The sequence below is a fragment of the Capricornis sumatraensis genome, chromosome 14 (genome assembly GCF_032405125.1).
Source record: "Capricornis sumatraensis isolate serow.1 chromosome 14, serow.2, whole genome shotgun sequence".
NCBI classification, from domain to species: Eukaryota; Metazoa; Chordata; class Mammalia; order Artiodactyla; family Bovidae; genus Capricornis; species Capricornis sumatraensis.
In genome coordinates, this window is record NC_091082.1 from 77,629,444 (window position 1) to 77,646,959 (window position 17,516).

The 17,516-nt window shown below is 39.7% G+C and overlaps 1 protein-coding gene across 4 annotated transcripts in view; it reads right to left on the reverse strand.

Annotated features, from left to right (window-relative positions):
- RPS6KC1 (ribosomal protein S6 kinase C1) overlaps positions 1–17,516 on the reverse strand; it is a 210,640-nt gene that overhangs the window by 42,929 nt on the left and 150,195 nt on the right. For all 4 annotated transcript variants that reach the window (XM_068985998.1, XM_068985997.1, XM_068985994.1 and 1 more), the window contains 2 exons: positions 10,886–10,933; positions 9,558–9,690 (listed from right to left, as the gene is read on the reverse strand). In XM_068985998.1, the coding sequence (XP_068842099.1) occupies positions 9,558–9,690; positions 10,886–10,933 (181 nt within the window). The remainder of the gene's footprint in view (positions 1–9,557; positions 9,691–10,885; positions 10,934–17,516) is intronic.

The window sequence follows — 17,516 nt, forward strand, 5'->3', positions numbered from 1 at the left end:
ACTTTTACGCTTTCATCAGCTCCTTTACCAGAGTGCAAGGTCTTCAGAACTACAAAGAGAGGATTCTGTGTAGAAAGTAAAATAATAGGAATTAAATATTTATTAAAGTTTTAAAACAATGATATTTTTACAAATTTTTTAAAATCTTTCAAGGAAAAGCTTATGCACACTAAAAATGTCATTTTTTGGGGTCATACTTTCTTCTTATTCTAAAACAGATACATGTCATAGTTTTACTATGAAAAAAATTTAAATACAGAAAAGGACAAGGAGAACAGCAAAAAATTCAGCATATATAATTCAACCACAAACACTATTAACCATTAGTATATTTTTTTTCAGACTTTTCATAACTAACCTCTAATTTTCTAATTTCATGAGAATACAAGCTTGAATGCCTACAGAGCATATCCATGAGATAAACAGATAAGGTGTTTAAATGCTCCTCTACTGTTGAACATTTGCTTCCAGTCTTTTACTATTAGAATTTAAATACTGTATATTCATAGTTTAACTTACAAATATTTAACACCTCTGACTATTTCATCAGGACTGAATATCAGAAATGAAAGTGGTAGGTCAGGAAGTATGAATATATTTAATGCTCCTGATATGTATGTGTCACTAAACTGCTTTAAAGGCTATGCCAGAATCCACTCCCGCTATGACATGTACCAGAGCCATCTTCACGGCATCTTACCTGCACTGAACATTAGCATGTTTACTGATTTGATTAATCAACTATGGTTAGATAAAATTTTAATGTGATTGTTGGCATTTTCTTTACAAAATTTGTTACTAGCCTAAATGAGCACCCTAACACAAAATATAAAGACTGCACGTTCCAGGGAGAAAAAAACTGTTTCAGCTCATCTCCATTCTATGTGGCCCCAGTTAGATCTACAGAATATAATACAGAGCTACAGAAACAAAAATTTGGTCCTATGACATATTTTTTTTTCAATTACAAAATCATGAAAACCACATAACTTACAAAAAACATATTATTCCATGACGTTCCTGATCCACAGAAGCTGAATGGGTTTTACTTTCTACAGGGTTAACATCAGGCCTAACACACAAGCTTACACAAACATTAACATTATTATTGTAACATTAATGACATTAACCTAGAAAATCCCATTATTGCTAAATCACAAATATAAATAGAAAATACCTAAAACACTTAATTTTTAATACTCTAAAAATATAAATTACACTTTTTTAAGCCCTGTTGAAGCATATAAAATTGTAGATATTAGCTATTTTACACTACAAAAATAGCAATCCATAAGGTTTAATAAAAATTGTCTCTCAAGATTTTCATCTATTGGTTTTCTACAAGAGTGCAAAGAAAATCTGTTCAATTTACCTGATCAGAATTGGAATTGTTTTAATACATATGATAAAATATTTCTGAACAAATGATCAAAAATTATCTTTTGACCCAGAAATTCTACTTCACGAAATTTGTTCCATAAATAAGCAATAATTTATTATTAATTAATTCAATTTTAAATAAATATTTATACACTTATGTTATTTCATTCAATTCTAATAAATTACTGGTTATTTAAATAATTTATTCTAATAAATAATACTTAGAATAAACTATTATTTAAATAACTCTCAAAACAAAAATGTACAAAGATGTATAGGGACAAGTACTGGAAACAATTTATTATTTTTTTTTTTGGAAACAATTTAAACAACAATTGACAGAGGACTACTTAAATCAATTACAGTAAATCAGCACAACCAAATAAATACCCAGCTTGAACATTTTCTGTTTATTAAAAAATAAACAGAACAACAATACTGCAAACATGTACTAGGCACTATTTTAAGTATTTTACATATATCAACTACTTAATCCTTACATCAACCATATGTAATTATTAGAGTTAACTATATAACTATTATATAACTCTTATTATGCCTATTTTACACATAAGGAAACAGAGGCATAAAAAGGCTAAATAATTTGTGCAAGGTCACCACTAGTAAATTAGGAACCAACCTTCAGTCTAATGTGGTCTGGCACTAAGATCCTGGTTTTCAATGACTATACTATACTGCCTCTCTGAGTACAGACAACTATACGAGGTACTGATGAGGAAAGATGACCGAAGTACACTATTAGGATGGGGGGAAAGCAAGCCATAGAACAATATGTGAAATCCATTTATTTTTAAAAATCAGAAAGATGAAGAGGGAGTTCAGTTCAGTTCAGTTCAGTCCTGTCTGACTCTTTGCAACCCCATGGACTACAACACATCATGCCTCCCTCTCCATCAGCAACTCCCGGAGTTTACTCAAACTCATGTCCATTGAGTCAGTGATACCATCCAACCATCTCGTCCTCTGTCGTCCCCTTCTCCTCCCGCCTTCAATCTTTCCCAGCATCAGGGTCTTATTTTTCAAATGGGTCAGTTCTTCGCATCAGGTGGCCAAAGTATTGGAGTTTCAGCTTCAGCATCAGTCCCTCCAGTGAATATTCAGGACTGATTTCCATTATGATGGACTGGTTGGATCTTCTTGCAGTCCAAGGGACTCTCAAGAGTCTTCTCCAACACCACAGTTGAAAAGCATCAATTCTTTGGTGCTCAGCTTTCTTCACAGTCCAACTCTCACATCCATACATTACTACTGGAAAAACCATAGCCTTGACTAGATAGACCTTTGTTGGCAAAGTAATGTCTCTGCTTTTCAATATGCTATCTAGGTTGGTCATAACTTTCCTTCTAAGGAGTAAGCGTCTTTTAATTTCATGGCTGCAGTCACCATCTGCAGTGATTTTGGAGCCCCCCAAAAATAAAGTCTATCATTGTTTCCCCATCTATTTGCCATGAAGTGATGGGACTGGATGCCATGATCTTAGTTTTCTGAATGTTGAGCTTTAAGACAACTTTTTCACTCTCCTCTTTCCCTTTCATCAAGAGGCTCTTTAGTTCTTCTTCGTTTTCTGCCATAAGGGTGGTGTCATCTGCATATCTGAGGTTATTGATATTTCTCCTGGCAATCTTGATTCCAGCTTGTGCTCCACCAGCCCAGCATTTCTCATGATACATATAAGTTAAATAAGCAGGGTGACAATATACAGCCTTGATGTACTCCTTTTCCTATTTGGAACCAGTCTGTTGTTCCATGTCCGGTTCTAACTGTTGCTTCCTGACCTGCATATAGGTTTCCCAAGAGGCAGGTCAGGTGGTCTGGTATTCCCATCTCTTTCAGAATTTTCCACAGTTTATTGTGATCCACACAGTCAAAGGCTTTGGCATAGTCGATAAAGCAGAAATAGATGTTTTTCTGGAACTCTCTTACTGGATGATCCAACGGATGTTGGGAATTTGATCTCTGGTTCCTCTGCCTTTTCTAAAACCAGCTTGAACATCTGATGAACTATGGATGGAGGTTTGTGACGTTGTACTGGAGACAGGGATCAAGACCATCTCCAAGAAAAAGAAATGCAAAAGAGCAAAATGGCTGTCTGAGGAGGCCTTACAAATAGCTGTGAAAAGAAGAGAAGTGAAAAGCAAGGGAGAAAAGGAAAGATATACCCATTTGAATGCAGTTTCAAACAACAGCAAGGAGAGATAAGAAAGCCTTCCTCAGTGATCAATGCAAGGAAATAGAGGAAAACAACAGAATGGGAAAGACTAAAGATCTCTTTAAGAAAATTAGAGATACCAAGGGAACATTTTATGCAAAGATGGGCAAAATAAAGGACAGAAATGGTAGGGACCTAACAGAAGCAGAAGATATTAGGAAGAGGTGGCAAGAATACACAGAAGAACTATACAAAAAGATCTTCATGACCCAGATAATCATGATGGTGTGATCACTCACCTAGAGCCAGACATCCTGGAATGTGAAGTCAAGGGGGACTTAGGAAACATCACTATGAACAAAGCTAGTGGACGTGATGGAATTCCAGTTGAGCTATTTCAAATCCTAGAAGATGATGCTGTGAAACGGCTACACTCAATATGCCAGCAAATTTGAAAAACTCAGCAGCGGCCACAGGACTGGAAAAGGTCAGTTTTCATTCCAATCCCAAAGAAAGGCAATGCCAAAGAATGCTCAAAGAACGCACAATGGCACTCATCTCACACACTAGCAAAGTAATGCTCAGAATTCTCCAAGCCAGGCTTCAACAGTACGTGAACCAAGAACTTCCAGATGTTCAAGCTGGTTTTCTAAAGGCAAGAAGAGGGAGTAGTGTATGTTTATATACAAAGGAAGTTTCTGAAAATACTCCCCCTGTTTCTTGGGCATCAAAGTGAATAAGGAAGAATTTTCATTTCTATTTTATAGACTTCCATCTAGTGTGAATTTCTTTCTATATTCATTTATAATATTTTTTAGAAACTAGCTAATAAGAATCATTTCATCCTTTGGGTTCCCAGGTATCTTGAGGAGAAACTCTTTCCTATCCCCCACCTAATTGGTATGTTCATGTTCAGATGCTTTTCCAATCACTTTCTAATAACCTAATCATTCATCTTTTCTTATTCAGTATTAAACAGTTATACACTGAGCACCTTCTACGTACCAAGCATTCCTGTAAGTGTGGGTATCTGTATACACAATGAATCATAATCCTTAATCTTAGGAACCTAACGTTTTTAATGACACACATAGCCTTGACTGAATATATTTGTTTCTCCCACCTTTCCTTCTTCAAACTGAATTAAAGTAAGAGATCCATTCATAGGAACAATACCTGTTTTAACCCTCTCTCCTAAAATCCTGTCTGGCATTTCCAACTGCCTACTCAACACCACCTAGAAATTTAATTTAATAAAGCATCTCAAACTCAAAAGGGGCTTCCCAGGTACCTCAAATGGTAAAGAATCTGCCTGCAATGTGGGAGATCTGGGTTCGATCCCTGCATTGGGAAGATCTCCGGAGAAGGGAAGGGCAACCCACTCCACTATTCTCGCCAGGAGAATTCCACGGACAGAGGAGCCTGGTGGGCTACAGTCCAAGGCGTTGCCAAGAGTCAGTCACTTTCAAACTCAAATGTCCAACACTGAATCTCCAGTTTTTCTCCCTGAATCTACTCTTCCCAGAGCTTTCTTTATCTTAGCAAATGGAAACCATTCTTTCGGTTATTTGAGCCCCAAACCATGGAGTCATACAAGGCAGAACCATGCCAGTTCTGTCTTCAAAATACATTCACAATCGAATAACCATTTCTCACCACCTCCACCTCTATGCTCATACCAGCGTCAACTTCTCCTGGATTGCTTCAACAACCTCCAAAATGGTCTCCCTCCTAAATTCTATTTTTCCTCCTAGATTCTGTTTTTCACCAAGCAACCAGAGTGATCCCTACCTTGTCATTTCTCTGCTCAATATCCCCCAGCAACTTCCTATCCACCCAGAATAAAACTATGTTCTTAAGGTGTCTTAGGAGGCCATACCAGATCTGTCCACGTGTGTGTGTCCCCACTTCTACGGGACCATTTCCTATCACTCTTCCCATTCTGCTCCAGCCACCGCTGACCTTGCTGTTTCTTGTACAGCAAATACACTCTTGCCTCCAGGCCTATGTGCTTGATCTCTTTGCCAAGATACTCTTCCCTCCCACGTCCACATCTGCTCCCGCTCTCACTTCCCTCAGGTCATTTGCCAAATGTTCCCTTCTTAATGAGATCGACCACTCTGTAAAACAGAAACTCTCAGCTCACCCTTCTGGCATTCCCTCGTATATTTACCAGTGTATTTGCTTATTGTCTGCTCTGCCTCTATACTATTAACTCCGTGAGGGCATATTCTTCTTTTTGCTCATTACCATGTTAGAACTGAGGCTTCTCTGGTGGCTCAGATGGTAAAGAAACTGCCTGCAATGCAGACCTGGGTTCAATCCCCGGGTTGGGAAGATCCCCTGGAGTAGGGCATGCATGACAAGCCACTCCAGTATTCTTGCCTGGAGAATCCCATGGACAGAGGAGCCTGGCACCCTGCAGTCCATGAGGCTGCAAAACATTGGACACAACTGAGTGAGTGAGCACAGCACATGTTACAACTAGGGCTTCCCAGGTAGCGCTAGTGGTAAAGAACCTGCCTGCCAACACAGAAGGCATAAGAGACGTGGGTTCAATCTCTGGGTTGGGAAGTTCCCAGGGCATGACAACCCACCCCAGTGTCCTTGCCTGGAGAATACCACGGACAGAAGAGCCTGGTGGGCTACAGTCCATAGGGTCACAAAAGAGTCAGACACAACTAAACCGACTTAGCGTGCATGCACACATGTTAAAACTAAGAGCCCAGAGCGTGCCCAAAATATTTCTAATTGACTGAATTAAAATGTTAAGAAAATTAGTCCAAGAGACTCGTGTGAAAAATGAATAGTTCTGTAAGCAAAGGGAAGTTAAAGCCGAAATCATAAATATTCAAACATTTATATTATGGAGAAAACAATTCTTCAATGTTTACTTTTTCAGTAATAGCTACTCATGCATATGAAAGTGGTATTTTTATGATAAATGCACAACCTCCTGTTTCACAGGGTAACAAAGTACCAGTGACACGTAAAAGATAACACACTGTCCAACCAGTTCACGTGACTGCTCATGCCAAATCCAGGGAATTATCCTAAATTCTCTCCCTAACTTTAAATCCATCATAGGTCCCACTGAAAGTGAAAAGTGAAAGTGAAAGTTGCTCAGTTGTGTCCGACTCTCTGTGATTCCATGGACTATGCAGTCCATGGAATTCTCTAGGCCAGAATACTGGAGTGGGTAGCCTTTCCCTTCTCCAAAGGATCTTCCCGACTGACGAACTAAACCAGGGTCTCCTGCATTGTGGGTAGATTCTTCACCAATTGAGCTATCAGGGAAGCCCACATAGGGTCCCATTGATTATCCTCAAAGCAACTCCATAGTATCCCAGAAGGCCATGCCATCATCATCTCTTGCCCAGGTTCCTTTACTAGCCTGCTCACTGCGTCTCCTCCTGACTTTCTATAATCTATTCCACATGTAACAGTCAGAGGGATTTTCTTGAATGTGAACCAGATCTTGTCACTGCTTAAAATGTCCCATCATTTCCCAATGCCCTTGAATGAAAGCCAAAGTTTCTACCTTGCTCCTGCCTGCTTCTTCCGTAACTTCATACAACACCAAAGCCGTCGACTGCTGGATCCAACTGAATGGTCTCCATTCTTGTTCATCAGACCAACCAAGTTTGCTTCTGCCTTCGATTTTTCACACTGATCCCTATACCTAGAACGGGCTTCCACCTTACATTCAAAGGGTTATTTCTTTTGTCATTCAGAACTCCTCTAAAATGTCCCTTTTTTAGAGTAGGCTTCCTTGAATAAGTAAAGTTGTCACCCAGTCACTCGCTATTAGATCTCTCTATGTTAAAAATGAGTATGAGTGAGTGCTAAGTCGCTTCAGTCACGTTCAATATTTTGTGACCCTATGGACCATAGCCAGCCAGGCTGCTCTGTCCATGGTATTCTCCAGGCAGGAATACTGGAGTGGGTTGCCATTCCCTCCTCCAAGGAATCTTCCCCATCCAGGGATCGAACCCTTGTCTCTGGCATCCCCAGCACTGGCAGGCCAGTACTTTACCACCAGCACCACCTGGGAAGCCCCAGAGATGAGGACAGCCCCTGTTATTAACTGATATTATCACTCTTTCATTTTCTGTTTGACTCTCCACAAGAAGAATGTAAGTTAATTTTTCTGTCTTGTTCATCGAAAAGAAAGTCTAATAGATGGTACATACTCAATAAATTCGCTGAATATTAAATGAATCCAGAGTCCCTATTTCTACTATAATCTATCTGTATCATAAAATCTTTTTTAAATTAAACAATAAACACCTGAAATAAACTGTCAAAAGCAAGTCGTCTCCTCTCCCCACCCCCATCCACCTACCTCCCCCCCATTTAAATAATCCAGGACAAATTCCATGGCCACGTGATCGTTCAAAGCCAGGCATGGTCTCAACAGCAAAGGAAGAGATTTGGTGAAGACAATCTTAAACAGTGAAAAATTTGAAAGCCACATGTCTATGGCTTTAAAGCAGGTTATAAACACCTTCTATAGTAACAAGGTAAAATCAGTTGAAATATGAGCTTTAAGAAGTATAAAAAATGATAAGAAGATGGCATAAGAAAAAAGTAAGTATTTGGAGAAGGAAAAGGAAAAACAGGAAGAGGAAGCTTCAAATGGCAGAGGTAAACTAGGATTGAAAATTTACCACAGATTATCTCCAACATGAATAATCCACACTGGGTAATAGAATATTGACTATAATTACATTCATCCTACTGACCTTGTTCTAAATTATTATGGATTATTACTACGCAAGTTATTTTGTTCCACACCAGAGGTGGCTGTATTTCGCTATCAGATGACATGACCTCTAATTCAATAATGTCTGTAATGCACTGGTATCCTCAGATAAAAGCTGTCTATAATGTCTGAACAAAGGTGAATTAGTTATCCAATTCACACACGCAATTAACTCTCTTAATACCTGAGAGACCATGGAGCCCCTTCTGAATTTCCTATTAAATACTACATATGGAGGTCTTCCCTCCATCTGTAGTTATCTTGTGCTGTACTTCATAATAAACAATATTAATAGTTTATTGCCCCTGTCAAAAATCTTACATTAGTTATCATAAGAGACCTCATTCCACAAAGCAATGACTCATTTTCCTAGCAAAATGCATTCAATTCAAATGTTATGCCTATTACTAAAGCACAACAGTTCTTTATTCTCAGTGACATAGAAATAATAACAACACCTTCTTGAAATATGGAAAATAATTTAATTTTCTTTACCATTTAAAAAATATCTCTCAAAACCCCAAAGGTAATGCTTATCTTGTGCATTTATATGTATATGCTGTGTTCATTTTAATAGAAGACTAATTATTTAAACTCAAGTGTTAAAGGGCAAAAACAAACCAAAATGTAGTACTTTTTTTTTGCCACCTGTTCCCTTTACTAAGAGCTGAAATCTCATAAAGAGTCTGAAGGCAGAGCACTGCGCCTCTGCTTTGTATCCATATGTGATGCCAATGGCTGTATTCATAAAAACCCAGATCAGAGTAACTAGTTGATGTCAAACGTTAAGCAAATACCTACGCCTTCTAAAAAAGGAGGTAATTAATAAATTCTTCAGGGGATACTTTTCATTTTGTCATCTAACATTAATGTATTTTTTTCAGCAAAGAACAAGAGAAATCCCTAAAATAAAATCTAGTCCTCTTAGCACACGGCCGCATTAAACTTCTCGTCATATTGGACCCATCCTCAGAGTAAGGAAGCAGTTAAGCGTATCTAAGAATGTTCCTACAGTTCAAATGAAATCTGCTGCTCGCCTGGGCTTTCACTGTCCCTCACAACTCAAAGTTGGGGGTGGGGGGCAGAGGGCGAGCAGAGGAATAAGGAAACAGTTTCTTACATGTGTTTCGTATGTTTCATCCACTCAAGTAATGACAGAAGGAAGAAGGACATTATAGACACCAAAAAGCTGAGAAGGCTGCCCAGCTTTCAGTGCATAAACAATTTAAGCTGCAAACCAACCTTCTGCGTGCTGCAGCACAAGAAACACCGACTCCTCAGAAACGATGTACTTGTGCAGGCACACCATGTTGGGCACGCAGCGGGGGACGATGGTCTTTCTGTTCCTGCTGTATTCACTGCTTTTCCTTAGACCCTGACAGAGAACAAAAAGGTCAGTTGTACCCTCAGTTGCCTTTGGAGCCTGCTGTGCTCTGTGTTTATCAACCAAACTAATCTATCCGAGTTACTCTGGGCTTCAGAGAAACCACTCATCTGCTGCTCTATGCCCCTCGGTCCCTGGAGGCTCTGCTGATGGCATCTGGCGTGAGTCCAGAGCACTGAAGATGCCACAAAGCTGCCATTAAAATCAATTACGTGGGTCAGTGTTTTTATTAGAGATGCTCTCAAACTAAGTCATCAGGATGACACACAGTTATTTCTCTATGACCTTTCCTTAAGTTTTATTTTACTTATGTGTATCTTCAAAGCAGCAGACATCATGAGATCAATTCAAATTGCTGAGACACAAAAGGTATTCCGAGATTAAACGGGCAGTTTTGAAATTCTATTCCAAAAAAAATACGAAGATCATTTTAAGTTTTCTCCAAAGGAATAAGGTATGTGGAGTTTCTCACGTCACGCCCTGGTTTAAAAACCTAAGGACATAGCAGCAGTAAAGTACACACAGAGAGAAAAATTTATTTCAGTGTATGTCAGTGTGACCTACTGCCATGCTGATAAGTAAAAGGAAAAAATCAGAAAAATATAACACTAATTTGAAATTCATTAATTCTGGATGTTGAGGAAATGCTTAAAATTAGGATACTTTTAGAATATTGCACTAGCAAAATCCACTTCAAATACAATTTTGAAATTACAAAATTGAAGGGGGTTTCTTCCCTTATTCACTTAATTACAAATTGAGTAATACAGAGAATCGAAATTGAATTTAGGTAAAAGACACGGCCAGGGACGTAGATAACACTTTTCCAAATACCTTTAACAAAAAAATTTCAGCTCTTAAGAACTGTAATCATAATCAAATGTGTCATTGCATGTGGTCTTCATAAATTATGCAAAATATATTAGAGATGTATTTAAATTATACAAGATACATTTAAACAGCATAAAATGAGTCTTCAACTTATCCAAATTATTTCCTCCATACACTTTTTAAATGTATGCTACAGAGTATTTATAAACTGTGATGGAAGGACACAAGTAAAGTGAATCCAGATGACTGTAAACACACACACAGAAATTCAAACACCCCCCAAAAAATACTTTCTTTCAGAAGCATAATTTGAAAATACACTTCTAAACTCATTAAACAGAAAAATTCTACTTACTTTTAAAATAAATGTCTGTTCTGTCCTTGTGTCCATTACAAGTAAAACCTACAAAAAAAGACATGAAGAATAAATTATTTACAATACAATGAAATAGGAACTCATAACTTTTTGAAACCATACTAAAGGTTTGGGGGGAAAGTACTGAAACTGACTCAGCCAGAACCAATAATTTCTGAACAGGCTTTTTTTTAAGTCACCAAATCACACAGTGAAAAATCTTATCCAAAGGATATTTTCTTTCTAAAAATGCCATATTTTACAAACTCTACCATGTTTCCCCAGATTTGTTTTAAAATATAATTCTTAAAGGGAAAAATTATTTTAGAAAAAGAACTTTTCCTTATGAAACATTTAAGTGGCTAAGTAAAAATTAAATAAATATTGTTTTACAGAAATTGAAGTCTCAATTTTCTTCCCAAAACCTCAAACGTAGCCACTTGCTACAATGTGATCTCAATAACTCAGGCTCCAGCCCAAGGCACCCTTCTGGTGCTACTTCTCCATCTTGGACTCATCCTTAAATTCTCTTTTCCCATCAGCAAATCCTGCCAGCTCTATCTTCAAACTGGATCCAGAATCTGAACTCACCTCACCCCTTCCACAGGTATTACCCTGAATGAAACACAAAGATTTACCCGGATTATAACAATGGCCTCCCAACAGATTTCTCTGCTTCCATCTTTGCTGCCCTATGCTGTATTCTCAAAATAGTAGGCAGGTTTTCTTTTCACAACATTCAGTTCAGTTCAGTTACTCAGTTGTGTCCAACTCTTTGCGACCCCATGAATCACAGCACACCAGGCCTCCCTGTCCATCACCAACTCCCAGAGTTCACTCAAACTCACGTCCATCGAGTCAGTGATGCCATCCAGCCATCTCATCCTCTGTCATCCCCTTTTCCTCATGCCCCCAATCCCTCCCAGCATCAGAGTCTTTTCCAATGAGTCAACTCTTCGCATGAGTTGGCCAAAGTACTGGAGTTTCAGCTTTAGCATCATTCCTTCCAAAGAAATCCCAGGGCTGATCTCCTTCAGAATGGACTGGTTGGATCTCCTTGCAGTCCAAGGGACTCTCAAGAGTCTTCTCCAACACCACAGATGAAAAGCATCAATTCTTTGGTGCTTAGACTTCTTCACAGCCCAACTCTCACATCCATATATGACTACTGGAAAAACCATAGCCTTGACTAGACAGACCTTTGTTGGCAAGGTAATGTCTCTGCTTTTGAATATGCTGTCTAGGTTGGTCACAGCTTTTCTTCCAAGGAGTAAGCATCTTTTAATTTCATGGCTGCAATCACCATCTGCAGTGATTTTGGAGCCCTCCAAAAAATAAAGTCTGACACTGTTTCCACTGTTTCCCCATCTATTTCCCATGAAGTGATGGGACCAGATGCCATGATCTTCGTTTTCTGAATGTTGAGCTTTAAGACAACTTTTTCACTCTCCTCTTTCACTTTTATCAAGAGGCTTTTTAGTTCCTCTTCACTTTCTGCCATAAGGGTGGTGTCATCTGCAAATCTGAGATTACTGATATTTCTCCCGGCAATCTTGATTCCAGCCTGTGCTTCTTCCAGCCCAGCATTTCTCATGATGTACTCGGCATATAAGTTAAATAAGCAGGGGGACAATATACAGCCTTGACGTACTCCTTTTCCTAGTTGGAACCAGTCTGTTGTTCCATGTCCAGTTCTAACTGTTGCTTCCTGACCTGCATATAGGTTTCTCCAGAGGCAGGTCAGGTGGTCTGGTATTCCCATCTCTTTCAGAATTTTCCACAGTTTATTGCAATCCACACAGTCAAAGGCTTCGGCATAGTCAATATGTTATATCATGCCACTTTTCTTATTCAGAAAAAAAGCATACATCCAAAAAATGACGTCAAGACCCCTCATAATTTCACACATCACCCCTTCAAACCACCTACTCCCCCTACCCATCTTGATGAAAAGAGTGAACAGAGATAGGAAATTATCCTCTCATATTTACATTTATAGTTTATAAATATATTTGATATTTACATATTTTATATCATGCTGATCTTATCATTTTGGAGACATTACAGCAGAGGCTGGCAAACTATTCCTGGAGAGATACAGACAGTAAATATCTTAGGCTTTGCAACCCATGTAGTCTCTGGTGTAGTGACTGAACTCCACTGCTGTAGCACAAAAGCAGCAGAGTCTGAAATGGGCCGTGGCAGGAGAACTTACACAGAGAAATCTGTAAACACCTGGCAATCTGTAAGCACTGTGTACAAGGCCTTCTTTCCTGCCCTCTTCAGTGAGCTGGGAGCCAAGGGTAAAAGAAGATATCAAGCTTGGGGAAATAAAAGAATGCTGAGAAGAAACAGGAGAGTTAAAATGAGGAATCTGTTTAAGACCTGATGAATTTGAAGTCATAGCGACAACTTCATCCTTGACCCCTCTTCTCAGTGCTTCATCGATCCTATTCTACGCCACCTAATCTCAAACCAATACTCGCACGGATGCCTCCTGAACTCCCATCCTCTTCCCAAAGCCCTCTCCTCACTAAAAACAAAACCCCGTTTCACCTCTTAACAGTATTAAATAATATTATCACCCATGAAACCCCCTAAATCCAAAAGCTCCCTAAGTCCTGTGAGTTCTCCCCTGTCCCCACCTTCATGACCAGTGGCCTAGCAGCCTAGTCAATTCTACCCCCTAAGCATTTCTCTTCTCCACGCTCCACTCTCTTTCGCCGACCATGGTTTCAGTGTTTACTATGTGCTATGCTTCAGTCATGTGTAATCATTGTTAATTCTTTCAATTACCCAGTAAGATAATTTTACCATTCCTACTCCATATGTGAAAATATTACAGCTTCATCTGTAGAAGATATAATGGTGAGGTGAAGTGAAAGTCGCTTAGTCGTATCTGACTCTTTGCGACCCCATGTACTGTCTGTAGAATTCTCCAGGCCAGAATACTGGAGTGGGTAGCCTTTCCCTTCTTCAGGGGATCTTCCCAACTCAGGGATCGAACCCAGGTATCGATTTGAAAAACTCACATCGCAGGCCGATTCTTTTACCAGCTGAGCCACAAGGGAAGCCCATAATGGTGGATAATAATAGTATCTACCATTTGTGAGAATTTCAGTGAGATAATCTTTAAAAGTGCTTGGTACAGCCAGTTGTTACTATTACTGCTGTTACTATTATAGCTTCTTCTCCCTGAAATGTTCACCCAGCCCCTTATCAAACAAACACTCATATTTCCATATTCAGCTCAAATGTCACTGATGCTCTTCTTATGTTTTCCTACTATATACAATACCAGCCTCTTTAATATGGTTTTATTTGGTCACTTTGGTCTATATCCCAACCAGATTTCAAGCTTTTCATCAGCATGTTGTAAGCAGAATAATAGTTGCCAATGATGCTCATACCTTAATCTCCATAACTTGTGAATATGTTATGTTATTGGCCAAAAGGACTCTGCAGATGTAATTAGGACACAGACCTTAAAACAGATTACCTTGGATTATCTGAGTGGGCTCAATCAAATCACATGAACCCCTAGAGAACTATCTTGGTCCAGAACTGTAATGATGCACAAAACTGATGTGACAGAAGGGGAAATCAGAGGGATTCATAGTATGAGAGAGAGGTGCTGCTGCTGGCTCCAAGACACAGAGGTCCACATGTAAACACAGGACACAGACCTCTAAGAAGCTCACAGTAGCCATGAGAAGGAACAGGCAGCTTTTAGGCACAAAGACCAACCCTTGGCTGAGAGCTAGCAACCACAGTCCTACAACCCCAAAGAAAAGAATACAGCCAACAACCTGAATGAGCTTGAACGTGGATTTTCCCCCAGAGTCTCTGGGCAAGAAAGCAGCCCTGCCAGCACCTTGATTTCAGCCCAATGCAACTCATGTCAGACCTCTGATCCAGAGAACTCTGACATAATAAAGTGAGTTGTTTTAAGCTGTAGAGTTTGTGGCAATTTGTAATGCAGCAACAGAAAATTAATACAGGGCAAAAACTGTATTTCCTGCAACACATAACCTATCCACCTCCCAAAGTAACTGTTCACTAAACATATGTAAATGAATTTAGGCATAAAGTTTGGAAGGTAGATAGCAATGTGGGAATGGAATTTAGAAAATAAGTCAGGACTAGAGATGTATATGAATAGCTAAGAATTCTCCATTAAAAACAATAGCTAAGACAGGAGAAATTATCCTACTAGAATGCTTTGAGCAGGCACTGTGATGGGGTTTAAAGAATCAAATCACATAATTCATTCAACAATCTAATAAGGAAGGTATACTTTTTCCCTTTCTCTTTGATCACACCATGCAGCATGTGGGATCTTCGTTCCCCAACTAGGGATCAAACCGATGCGCCTTGCAGTGAAGTGTGGACTCTTAACCACTGGACTGCCAGGGAAGTCCTGAGCTAAGTATACTTCTATTAATCACTTTTATAGATGAGAAGGCCTTTCCTGGTGGCTCAGATGGTAAAGAATCCACCTGTAACGCAGGAGACCTGGGTTCAATCCCTGGGTTGGGAAGATCCCCTGGAGAAGGGAATAGCTACCCACTCCAGTATTCTGGCCTGGAGAAGTCCATGGACAGAGGAGCCTGGCAGGTTAGGGTCTATGGGGGTCACAAAGAGTTTGACATAAATGAGCGACTCTCACTTTCATAGATGAGAAAACAAACATAAAATTGTCAATGTGCTCATGCTCACAAAAACAATTAGAGGAAAACAATAGAACAGGAAAGACTAGAGATCTCTTCAAGAAAATTAGAGATACCAAGGGAACATTTCATGCAAAGATGGGCTCGATAAAGGACAGAAATGGTAGGGACCTAACAGAAGCAGAAGATATTAAGAAGAGGTGGTAAGAATACACAGAAGAATTATACAAAAAAGATCTTCATGACCCAGATAATCATGATGGTGTGATCACTCACCTAGCGCATCCTGGAATGCAAAGTCAAGTGGGCTTTAGGAAGCATCACTATAAACAAAGCTAGTGGACGTGATGAAATTCCAGTTGAGCTATTTCAAATCCTGAAAGATGATGCTGTGAAAGGGCTGCACTCAATATGCCAACAAATTTGAAAAACTCAGCAGTGGCCACAGGACTGCAAAAGGTCAGTTCTCATTCCAATCTCAAAGAAAGGCAATGCCAAAGAATGCTCAAACTACCGCACAATTGCACTCATCCCACACGCTAGCAAAGTAATGCTCAAAATTCTCCAAGCCAGGCTTCAAGATCACATGAACTGTGAACTTCCAGATCTTCAAGCTGGTTTTAGAAAGGCAGAGGAACCAGAGATCAAATTGCCAACATCCGTTGGATTATCGAAAAAGCAAGGGAGTTCCAGAAAAACATCTATTTCTGCTTTAATGACTATGCCAAAGCCTTTGACTGTGTGGATCACCACAAACTATGGAAAATTCTGAAAGAGATGGGAATATCAGACCACCTGACCTACCTCCTGAGAAATCTGTATGCAAGTCAGGAAGCAACAGTTAGAACTGGACATGGAACAACAGACTGGTTCCAAATATTGTCACCATGCTTATTTAACTTATATGCAGGAGATCAGCCCTGGGATTTCTTTGGAAGGAATGATGCTAAAGCTGAAACTCCAGTATTTTGGCCACCTCATGAGAAGAGCTGACTCATTGGAAAAGACTCTGATGCTGGGAGGGATTGGGGGCAGGAGGAGAAGGGGATGACAGAGGATGAAATGGCTGGATGGCATCACTGACTCGATGGACTTGAGTCTGAGTGAACTCCGGGAGTTGGTGATGGACAGGGAGGCCTGGCGTGCTGTGATTCATGGGGTTGCAAAGAGTCGGACACGACTGAGCGACTGAACTGACCTGAACTGAAGAGTACATCATGAGAAATTCTGGAATGGATGAAGCACAAGCTGGAATCAAGATTGCCAGGAGAAATATCAATAATCTCAGGTACACAGATGACACCACTCTTATGGCAGAAAGTGAAAAAGAACTAAAGAGCCTCTTGATGAAAGGGAAAGAGGAGACTGAAAAGTTGCTTGAAGCTCAACATTCAGAAAACGAAGATCATGGCATCTGGTCCCATCACTTCATGGGAAATAGATGGAGAAACAGTGGAAACAGTGACAGACTTTATTTTTCTAGGCTCCAAAATCACTCACTGCAGATGGTGATTGCAGCCATGAAATTAAAAGACGCTTACTTCTTGGAAGAAAAGCTATGACCAACCCAGACAGGATATTAAAAAGCAGAGACATTACTTTGCCAACAAAGGTCCGTCTAGTCAAGTTTTTCCAGTGGTCAGGTAGGGATGTGAGAGTTGGACTATAAAGAAAGCTAAGCACCGAAGAATTGATGCTTTTGAACCGTGGTGTTGGAGAAGACTCTTGAGAGTCCCTTGGACTGCAAGGAGATCTAACCAGTCCATCATAAAGGAGATCAGTCCTGAATATACACTGGAAGGACTGATGCTGAAGCTGAAACTCCAATACTTTGGCCACCTGATGCAAAGAACTGACTCATTGGAAAAGACCCTGATGCTGGGAAAGATTGAAGGCGGGAGGAGAAGGGGATGACAGAGGATGAGATGGTTGGATGGCATTACTGACTCAGTGGACATGAG